Source organism: Elephantulus edwardii, unplaced genomic scaffold (genome assembly GCF_000299155.1).
Source record: "Elephantulus edwardii isolate Elephantulus edwardi_28Jun2011 unplaced genomic scaffold, EleEdw1.0 scaffold00416, whole genome shotgun sequence".
Lineage (NCBI taxonomy): Eukaryota > Metazoa > Chordata > Mammalia > Macroscelidea > Macroscelididae > Elephantulus > Elephantulus edwardii.
In genome coordinates this window covers 313,416-324,763 of record NW_006400166.1, presented here as the reverse complement: position 1 = coordinate 324,763, position 11,348 = coordinate 313,416, and the positions used below count along the sequence as shown (strand labels likewise).

Genomic DNA, 11,348 nt, shown 5'->3' with positions numbered 1-11,348 from the left:
GGGAGGGTGGAGGGACAGCACAGGAGAGGAAGGCCCTCTATGAGGTGGATTGATTCAGTGACTGGGATAATTGGGATGGGAGTGTCGGGACAGTGCAATTGGCACAGGACAAAGCGGAGTTTAGGGCTGTTGTGCATAGGGTCGCTATGAGTCGCAGGCGACTCGATGGCACATAACAACAACAACACAACAATCTTGACATCACATTCTTCCTCTTAAACCCAGCTTCTCAAATTATTTGCTCAGTACTCAGACTGAATAGTTATGGAAAAAGTATATAATTCTGGCACACACCTTTTCTGATTTTAAACTATGCAGTGCTCCCTTGTTTGGGTCTCTCTGAAGGTTTTGCAATAGCATAATTCTTCTCATTCTTTTCAGTGCTAGCCATAGTTTGTTTTGATTCACATCAAATGCTATTGCATAGTCAATAAAACAGAGATTCTTGTATTCTATGCTTTCATCCAATAGCCATCTGACTTCAACAGTGATATTCCTTTATTCTATGGTCTCTTCTGAACCCAGCTTCAATTTCTGGTAGTTCTTTGTTGATATACTGTTGCAGCCTTTTTAAAAGATAATCTTCAGCAAGATTTTACTTGCTTGTGATATCAATGATATTGTTATCACTGATACTGTTAATATTGTTTTTGGCACCAGGTAGCAGACCTGCAATTTTGTAGTAGCAATTTTTCTGGTAACCTACTAATAAAATTGCTTTCTTAGTTCTCTGTTTCAGGGGTCCACAGTAAAGGACCTTAAATCCAGAATGTATTCAAGACCCTGTGGGGAAAAGCAGATTAGTGCAGGGTACAATTATAGGTTTCTTCCGTAAAAAGAGAGTCCCTTTCCCCCTGAAGTATTATAAGATACTAGGTTTTTTTATTACTTATAGTTGCAAAGCCTGACCTATCATTCTTTCCCTACATGGGAAAATCCTGTAATAAACTGAACGGCACAGACCTTCAACCACATTCCTGCTTCTAAGTGTCCCATTTACGACTTCCATGACTGTCTCTCAGCCATTTCACATTTTTTAAAATTTATTATTAATTCCAGGTACATAGGGTTTTCAGAGGCCTGCTGTTTCGCAAGTGGATGGCCAATCCTTCTCCCTAGTCTGTCTTACCAGAATGTTCAGATTTAGAGAAGTACCCAACAAAAGACAAACATTTTACAGAAAAAGTGAAAGATATATCCCTTATCGTGGAATTAACCATTAGTTTCAGTGTTGTCCCTGCCCTTGGCACAAGTGTCTTGACCCCAACCGGGCTGCTCCTTGGAGGCAAGGATTCTGAGGCTTTGTCTGACATACTTTGGTCATGTTGTAAGGAAAGAACAGTCCTTGGAGAAGGACATCATGCTTGGGAGGGTGTAGGGCAGGCACAGGAGGGGAAGGCCCTCTATGAGGTGGATTGATTCAGTGACTGGGGTAAATGGGATCGGTGTGTTGGAGACAAGTGAGATTGGCATAGGACAGATCAGAGTTTAGGGCTGTTGTACATAGGGTAGCTATGAGTTGTAAGCAACTTGATGGCACATAACAACAACAACATTATTAATTTCAATGAAAATTTACAGAGACTTTGGATTTCCATTCATTCATTGTTGTACTTTTCTCCCCTCCCAAACCTCCCCCCCCCCAAGTTCACTACCCTCTTGGAAAAGAGAGAAAAATTCTTTCATTGTTTTACAATCCCTCCCCCTAGGTCCACTCCACCATGCAGCCTTCGCTCTGGACTCCTGTCATGACAAAAATACCTAATCACATATCTCTTTTAAACAGTTTTCTCCCTCATCTGTTTTAATGCAGTATACATTATTGAATCCATCTTAGTCTCTGCCTAACCCCGAGGTCAGTCCTGTTTTACAACAGTGGCACCATGCAGTATTTGTCCTTTCTTGACTGAGATACTTCACTCAGCATAATGTCCTCCAGGGTCACCCATTTGAATAATATTGCATGAGTTCCTTGTTTTTCAATGCTGCATAGTATTCCATTGTGTGAATATACCATAGCTTCTCTATCCATTTGTTTGTTGATGGGCACTTAGGTTGTTTCCAACCTATTGCTATTGTGAACAAAGCTGCAATAAGCATGGGTGTGCATATATCTGCTTGGGTGTCAGTCATGGTCTCTTTGGGGTATATTCCTAGTAGTGGAATTGCTGGATCCAATGGTATCTCTATTTGCAACTTTTTTGAGAAAGTGCCATAGTGCCTTCCACAGTGGTTGTACCATTTTACACTTCCACCAACAGTGAATAAGGGGTTCCAGTTTCTCCACAACCTCGCCAGCATTTGTTGCTTGCTGTTCTGTTAAATTTTGCTATTCTGACTAGGGTGAGATGGTATCTCACAGTTGTTTTGATTTGCATCTGTCTTAGAACTAGGGATTCTGAACATTTCTTCATGTGCTTGTTAGCCATCTGAATGTCTTCTTTGGTGAAGTGTCTGTTCATACCCTGTGCCCATTTTTTAATTGGATTATTTACCTTTATCTTGTTGTGGTGCTCAAGTATTTTATAAATTCTGGATATAAGTCCCTTATCTGATATGTCATTACCAAATACTTTTTCCCAGTCTGTGGCTTCCCTTTTTACCCTGTTGGAGAAGTTTTTGGATGTGCATAGGGGTTTGATTCTTAGAAGGTCCCATTAATCTATTTTATCTTCTCCTGGTTGTAGGCCATATGACTTTTGTAACACTTTGTTTCTGCTCCAACTTTACAAAAGTTGTTTGACAGAGTGGCCCTTTTCACTCTGTGAGTATGTGTGTATTGCTGGTCCAGACTATTCTCCATGCTTCAATCAACTGCTTTTGCTTTTATTTAGGCAGACGACATCAGGTTGCATTAAGACATTATTTTTTGAAAGGTCACAGTCTAGGTTGATTCACAGGGAGCTCTGGTGGCCCAGAGGGAAGGAGCTGCACTGTCAACCTGAAGGCATGTGGTTCAAATCTACTGGAAGCTCTGTGGTTTAAAGCTCGGGAATCTCCTCCTGTATGATTTACAGCCTCTGAAAATCTAGTCAGCTATGAGTCAGTTTCAACTCGACAGGACAGAACAACAACAGGTTGATTCTTGGAGGAAAGTATATAGATTCAAGATCATGGTCTCTTATAAAGCATTTGTTCTTACTATGGTGAAGGTCTTACCTTCGGAAAAGGGCAAGGTTCTCCAGACACCGAGGTCAGTCTGTTTTCCAAGTTTAGTCTTGTCAAGGTGTCCACACAAGTACCACAGGAACCACAAAATCGAGCAGATGAGTAATAGGTAGCCCCACATTTAGGACAAACAGAGCAGCAAGCAGAAATGCCTGGCTAGAAGACAGAAGGTAGTATATGAATAATAATATTTTCCAAGATGATCATATTTTTATCATACCAAATAATCTCTAGTCATAAATATAACAAGTTTATACACTCTGACCCAACAACTATAATTTCTTAAAATTATCCTGCATATGGACAAGTACATAAAAAGTATATTCATTTTATTTTTAAAAAATGATATTCAAGTCCAATTCATACAGCATTATGTTATAAGAGGAAATCATTGGAAAAGATCTAAATGTCCAGTGGAATGGACTTGGGGAGAGAGATTGTATAACAATGAAAGAATTTTTCTTTTACCTTTCAAAGGGAAGAATGAACTGGAGGGGAGGGGTGGGCAGGGAGAAAAGTGCAACAATGAATGAACGGAAATCCAAAATCTCTGTAAGTTTTCATTAAAGATAATAATAGTAATAATATTAAAATGAAAAAATTTTTTAAAAAAGAGAAAATGAAAGCAGAAAGAAGGGAAAACACCCCTGGAAAGTCAGAGGTGACCCAAACCTTCTGGCTCATTGTCAGCAGAAAAAGAGAGCCCTGTGCAGGTGCGCACTGCTTTTTCTGGCTCCCAGTCTGTGACACTAGTTATAGCCCAACCTCACCTGGGGACCTGTGAGATTTGTTGAGATTTGGATATCCCAGCATTCCCAAGGAGGGGGCTTCTTCCTGATGTAAACCTCTTTCTGGGTCCTGCCAGGAGTACTACCACCTTGGTGCAACTGTTTTCTACTTCCCTTCCTATTTCCTCTGAGAAATAAGAAACTTCTTTATTATTTATTACAAAAGAAATATCTAAAGTGAGTATTAACAGGTTCAACATCAAAGCAATACACATCAAAGAAGTTAAGAGACTGTTCTCAAAAACAAATGAAATATTTTCCAGTAAATAAGTATCACTACCTAAGCCACCAAATCCTCAAGGCTGGAGAGAAAAAGAGTACCCTGGATCTCTTGGGAGCAATGGTGGGGTACTTAGGACTAAAGAAATTAATTCTAAAATACCCACCTTGGATTCAGGCCAGTCACAGCAACAAGACTCCCAGTGATTCGGCCGACCACATTTGGAGCAGGAAATGGTCTCTCTTTTCTGAGAGAATGGAGGGGGATGTCGGTCTCTAGTGTACACAGACTGGAAAACAAAACAGCATTTATAGGTTGGATTAACATCTTATTTTTTAATACCCCTTTTAATTAAAAAAGAACAAAATTGCCAATCAATGAAAGACCCAGAAATACAGTAGTTTACACATAAAAGGATAAAATCATGATGTTGCTATATTGTTATGTGTCATCGAGGCATTTGCGACTCATAGCGACGGCATTCACAATAGCTCTGAGCTCTGTCCTATTCTGAACTAATTTCACTGATAATACATGCTCCTATTATCCCAATCACTATGTCAATACATCTTATCTGGGGTCTCCCTCTACTGTGCTGTCCCTCCACCCCTCCAAGCATGATGTCCTTCTTCAAGGACTGGTCTCTCTTGACAATATGCCCAAATTATGTGAGACTGAGCTTCAAAGTCCTTGCTTCCAGAGACCACGTTGGTTTCATTCTTTCCAGGACAGACTTGTTTGCTCTTGTGGTGGTCTATGATATGTTCAATACTCTTCTATGCACCACAACTCAATGCATCAATTCTTCTTCAATCATGCTTATTCACTGTCAAGCTCTCTGATGCACTGCCAGTAACTGTAAAGACCATTGCCTAGATCAGGTGCACCTGTCTCCAGACTGACATGTTTGCTCTTCAGCACTCTGTAGAGGTCCCTGATAACACTCTTTCTCAGAGCAATTTGTCTTTTTATTTCCTGGCTGCCTGGTACCAAGAGTGTTAATTATGGAGCCAAGCAAACTGAAGCTGTTAACAATTTTAATCTCTTCACTGTCTGTCATGAAGCTGCCAATTGGCCCAGTGGTGACAATCGTTGTTTTCTTGATGTTGAGCTTTACTCCATATTTAACGCTGTGGTCCTTGACAGCAAATGCCTCAGTTTTGGCAAGCAAGATTGTTTCATTTGCATAACACAAGTTGTTGATGAGCCTTCATCAAATTATGATAGGCTTAATGAAATAACAAGTTCGTTCCAAGAACACTTTATTCCTTTACAGGAATTCAGTAAAACTAGTGTCACACACACTAATATTCCTCAGTGTCTACAATACCAAAGTTAGCAAGTTGGTTTACCATATAAAAGATTAGGAGATAAGGGATATAAAGAGAGCTGTGTCTAAGGTTTCACAACTGGTGTTTATTTTCTATCCCTTGGTGTTCTGAGATTTTATCATCTCTCAAACAATGATACAGTAACAGTGCTATTACTTTACTCACCTGTATGTGCAAGTACTGTTCTAAGCATTGTGCCTGTTCTCTCATCTGATCTGTACAGTAAACTCATGAAATAGGTTCCAACATCATCATTCTCTTGGGAGCAAAATGGGGTACTTAGGACTAAAGAAGTTAATTCTAAAATGCCCACCTTGCTTTCACAACCATCACAGCAGCAAGACTCCCAGTGATTTGGCCAAGAAGGAAAACTAAGGCACAGGTTGTTGTTGTTGTTGTTATGTGCCTTCAAATTGGCTACAACTCATAGTGACCCTATTAGCAAAAGATTGGGACCTTGCTGTGTCGTGTGCCACCCTAACAATCTCCTCCATGCTCAAGCCCATTGATGCAATCATTGTGTGAACTCATTGTGCAAGGGTCTTCCTCTTTGTAGCTGACTTTCTAGCTTCCCCAGCTGTAAAAGGAGCAGACACAATGTGATGGTGGCCAAGTCTGACTTCTACCCACTTCATAAAGAGGAACTGTCTCCAACAATAATATCCATGCAGTTGTTGTTGTTATGTGCTGTTGAACTGTTTGCACAACACCTCTGAACCCTACTCTATCTTGAGCCAACCTCACTGTCTCTGACACATCTACTCCCATTACCCTTGTCACTGAGTCAATCCATCTCTTCCTCATCCAGGGTCTTCCTCTTTTGCACTTGTCTCTCCACCCTCCCAAGCAGGTTGTCCCTCTCCAAGGGCTGGTCCTTCACTGAAACATGCCCAGAGTATGTCAGATGGAGCTTCAAAATCCTTGCCTCCGAGGAGCAGCCTGGTTTCACCCTCTCCAGTTGAAATATCCATAGTATCAAACATCAAACAAACAGCTACATGGTCAGATATGCCACCCCCACATGTCCTGCACCTATTTCTACCAACATCCAATATTTATTGCAACCTGACTTTCTGGCTTTACCACAGTTGGGTTTATTAGGGAAATAGTTTGGGGAGTGGAGGGAGGCAAAGTGTATCACCCAGCGAAGGTCCAGGTTTAGTACAGCAGTCCCAAGACAGATTAACAAGGCATGATTCCACAATTAGTAAAAGCCCAGGTTCTGTTCAGCAGAACAAATGCAAGGAGCCTCTGGTTTCCTCAATTGGAGATTGCCCCTCCTTTTCCAGCAGAGCACCTGGTGGATTCAAACTGTGCGCCTTCAGGATTGCAGTGCAGATTCTTGCCACTAGGCTACCAGAATGCCCTTCAAAGATCTCTTTAAAATAATAAAGAAAACGATGTGTTCAAAGATTAAGATGTACCTGAGAGAAGCCATGGTATTTTCAATTGTTTTCTATGCATCTGCCAGTTGGATAATGAATAAGAAAGACTGAAAAAGAACTGATGTCTTTAAATTGAGCTGTTGGTGAAATGTTTAGAATATATCATGCACTGCCAAAGGAAAAGTATAGAAAGGGAAAACAAAACTAAATCAGTGGCTATCCCAATATTTTAATTTACACCATTTGAGTAAAGACTTTTTTAATTCATGAATCTACACAGCCTCTTCAATATAACAGCTTCTTTAGAGGTTTGTTTCAGGTAACTAAGAACAATTTTAGAGGAAGAATTCAAGATACTAAAGAGTTGAAGATTTCAAAAGGCAGCACGGGATGACAAAGTAAAATATTACAATGAAATGTGCAAGGAGTTGGAGTCAGAAAATCAGAAGGGCCGAACTCGCTCAACATTTCTTAAGCTCAAGGAACTGAAGAACAAAATCAAACCTCGAGTTGCTATAATCAAGGATGCTTTAGGTAGAATATTGACTGATTTAGGAAGTATTAAAAGAAGATGGAGAGAATATACTGAGTCACTGTACTGAAAGGAAGGCAAACACAGAAGAATTTCATGAAACAACATATGAGCAAGAGCCTATGGTGATGAAGGAAGAAGTTCAGGCTGCTTTGAAGGAAATAGCAAAAAATAAAGCCCCAGGAACAGACGGTATACCAATTGACATATTTCAGCTAATAGATGCTGCCCTAGATGTGCTCACCAAGTTGTGCCAAGAAATCTGGAGAACAACCACTTGGCCAATTGACTGGAAGAGATCTGTATTTGTTCCCATCCCAAAGAAGGGTGACCCAACAGAGTGTGGAAACTATAGAACAATATAATTGATTTCACATGCAAGCAAGATTATATTGAAGATTATAAAAAAATGACTGGAACAACACATCAGCTGAGAACTGCCAGAAGTCCAAGCTGGGTTTAGAATGGGTCATGGTACTAGGGATATTGTAGCTGATGTTAGATGGATCTTAGCTGAAAGTAAGGAATACCAGAGGAATGTATATCTGTTTTTCATTGACTATGCAAAGGCATTTGACTGTGTGGATCATAACAAACTGTGGCTGACTCTGAGAAGAATGGGAATCCCAGAACACTTGATTGTGCTAATGCGATACCTATACTTGGACCAAGAGGCAGTTGTCAGAACAGAGCAAGGAAACACTGCATGGTTCAAAATTGGGAAGCGTATGCACCAGGGATGTTTCTTGTCTCCATACCTTTTCAACCTGTATGCAGAACAGATTATCCGGGAGGCTGGGCTCTATGAGGAGAAATGTGGGGTAAAGATTGGTGGAAGATCTATCAACAATCGGCGATATGCAGATGACACAACCCTGCTTGCTGAAACTGAGGAGGACCTGAAGCGCTTGCTGTAGCCTCCAATATGGATTGAGGCTCAACGTCAAGACGACAAAGATTCTCACCACTGGACCAACTGGCAGCGTCAGGATGGATGGTGAAGAGATTGAGATTGTTCACAGCTTTAGTTTGCTTGGCTCCACAGTCAACACTCTCAGTACCAGTAGCCAGGAAATTAAAAGACATATTTCCATGGGCAAGTCTGCTGTTAGGGACCTCTCCAAAATACTGAAGAGCAATGGTGTCTCTCTGGAGACTAAGGTGTGTCTGATACAGGCCATGGTCTTTGCTATCACTTGTTATGCATCAGAGAGTTGGACAATGACTAAGGAGGATAGAAGGAGAATTGATGCCTTTCAGCTGTGGTGTTGGAGAAGAGTATTGAGGGTACCATGGACTGCTAGGAAAGCAAAGAGATTCATCCTGGAAAGGGTCAAACTGGGCAACTCTTTGGAGGCAAGGATTCTGAGGCTTCATCTAACATACTTTGGACATGTTGTAAGGAGGAACCGGTCCTTGAAGAGGGACATCATGCTTGGTAGGGTGGAGGGACAGTGCAGGAGGGGAAGGCCCTCTGTGAGGTGGATTAATTCAGTGACTGGGGTAATCGGGATGGGTGTATTGGAGATGGTGCTATTGGCACAGGATAGAGCAGGGTTTAGGGCTGTTGAACATAGGGTCAGTATGCGTCGCAAGCGACTAGACGGCACATAACAACAACAGCAGCAGCAAATAATAATTTAGAAATATTTAGCACAAGGCCAAACTCCATGTGTCCTTCCTTCCCTTCCCATCGTGTGTTCCACTAGATCCTGATTTCTCGTAGGGTAAGAATTACAATTTCCATTTTCCACCCCCAACTAACCTAGCCTGATGTGGATGGACCATCGTCTTTTCAATCACTTCCTCCTATACATCTGAGAGCTGGACAACAGGGAAGGGTGACTAAAGAATCGATGCCTTTAAGTTGTAGTGTTGAAGAACACTGAATATCCCACAGACTGCCAAAAGAACAAACAGATATGTCTCAAAGAAGGTGCAGTTAGAGTGCTCCTTAGAGGCATGGATGATGAAGCTTTGTCTCACATTCTTTGGGCATGATGCTAGAAGAAGGTATTTGTTGGAAAAGGAGACCATGCTAGGAAAAGTGAAAGGTCAGTGAAAGAAAGGAAGGCCATCAATCAGACAGTGTCTCAGTAACACAGTTACTGCAGCAATGAGTTCAAGTATGTTAGAGATGGCAGGACAGGACAGGGTTCAGATCTACTGTTCAGAGTCTCTAGGAGTTGTACTTGAGTTGAAGGCACATAACACCAGCACCACCAACAACCCAATATCTGATAACTTGGCCTATGGATGGGAGTTATTCAAACAGATAAAGAATCAAGAAATGAATTAATGAAGAGGATTGTACTTCACATATTTTCGTGCTATCTTAAAATAGCTTATAACTTGGAAAACATTTTTTAATTAATTTTAATGAAAATTTACAGAAATTTTGAATTTCCATTCATCATTGTTGCATTTTTCTCCCTGCCCACCCCTCCCTCATCAGTTTGCTCCTCTCTCTGAAAAGAAAAATTCCTTCATTGGTTTACAGTAGCCACCCCCAACACCCCCTCCCCTGAGTACACTCCATCCACTATGCAACCTTCACTCTGGACTCCCGTTATAGCCATAGTAACCAATCATATATTGCTTTTAAACTGTTCTCTCCCTCATCTGTCATCTGGGAAAACATTTTCTAAAGAGAATTTTTTTCTCTCTCAAAGATGAGTATTTAGTTTGCTTCATTTGTTTACCTGTGTCTCTGCTATCCTAAAACAGACATCTATACAGAAAGACACCAGTTCAGCTCCTGATATGCAGACACCCTTGAAAGGAGGGATCTTTGTGTGGACCCTTATGCTCACTTAATTCTATGCAACTAGAGGGCGATTCCTTGGGAAAAATACATTGCTAAATTTTGCTTCAGTCATTACATTTTAATTTATCCTAAACTTTTTGAACCAGACATCTAAATATAAACTTTCAATATCTGACCCAGCACCATGGCTTGGGTTCCTCTTCTGCTTTGCCCTCCTGGGGGCTGCCTTTGGTTGAGGAGTCTCCACTATCCACCCCATTCTGAGCAGCCTGTCCAGGATTGTCAATGGTGAGGATGTTATCTCTGGCTCCTGGCCCTGGCAAGGGTCCCTGAAGGACAGAACTGGTTTTCACTTCTGCAGAGGCTCCCTCATCAGTGAGAACTGGGTGGTCATTGCTGTCCACTTGCAGGGTCAAGATCTCCCACTTGGTGGTGGCCAGTGAGACCAGGGCTCAGATGATGAAGACATCCAGGCGCTGATACTGCAAAGGTTTTCAGAAAGTCCCACTTCAGCATGCTCACCGTGCACAATGACACCCTGCTCAAGCTGGCAACCCCTGTTCCCTTCTCCCAGACCATGTCCACCGTATGCATGCGTAACGCCTATAATGACTTCCCTGTCTGCTCCCTGTGTACCATCACTGGCTAGGGCAAGAGCAAGCAGAATGCCTTCAATACTCCTGAGAAGCTGTAGCAGCAGGTGTCTTGCCCCTGCTGTCTATCGCCGAGTGCAAGCAGCACTGGGGCAGCAAGCTCAGTCACATGACGGTTTGTGCAGGCCCTGAGGAGTCTCCTCCTGCATGGGCAACTCTGGTGGCTCCTTGGTCTGATAGAAGGCCAACACCTGGACCCTGGTGAGCAGAGGATCCTGGGGAAGCAGTGACTGCTCCACCTCCAGGCCTGCTGTGTATGCCTGTGTCACCGCCTTCATGCCCTGGGTCCAGCAGATCCTGGCTGCCAACTGAGCTATATGTGCAGTGACACCCCCACCCACTCCCAGCAACCTCCAACAGTTTCAATCTCTTCTCCATCTATCTTGTTGTTCCATATGGTTCTAGAAGCTAGAATGTTTTGGGTTTTTTTTAAATTTAGGTTGTTTGTTTTTCATTTCAATGAACATCTACAGAGATTTTGGAATTCCATTCATTCATTGTTGC

General features: G+C 41.9%; 1 protein-coding gene and 1 pseudogene across 1 annotated transcript in view; one reads left to right on the top strand and one right to left on the bottom strand.

The window, feature by feature from the left end:
* Nucleotides 1-11,348, bottom strand: part of DZANK1 (double zinc ribbon and ankyrin repeat domains 1) — a 180,682-nt gene that overhangs the window by 57,208 nt on the left and 112,126 nt on the right. Inside the window, exons 10-11 of the mRNA XM_006902459.1 lie at nucleotides 4,339-4,465; nucleotides 3,160-3,320 (exon numbers count right to left, since the gene is read on the bottom strand). Of these exons, the coding sequence (XP_006902521.1) occupies nucleotides 3,160-3,320; nucleotides 4,339-4,465 (288 nt within the window). The remainder of the gene's footprint in view (nucleotides 1-3,159; nucleotides 3,321-4,338; nucleotides 4,466-11,348) is intronic.
* Nucleotides 9,460-11,156, top strand: LOC102871354 (annotated as a pseudogene).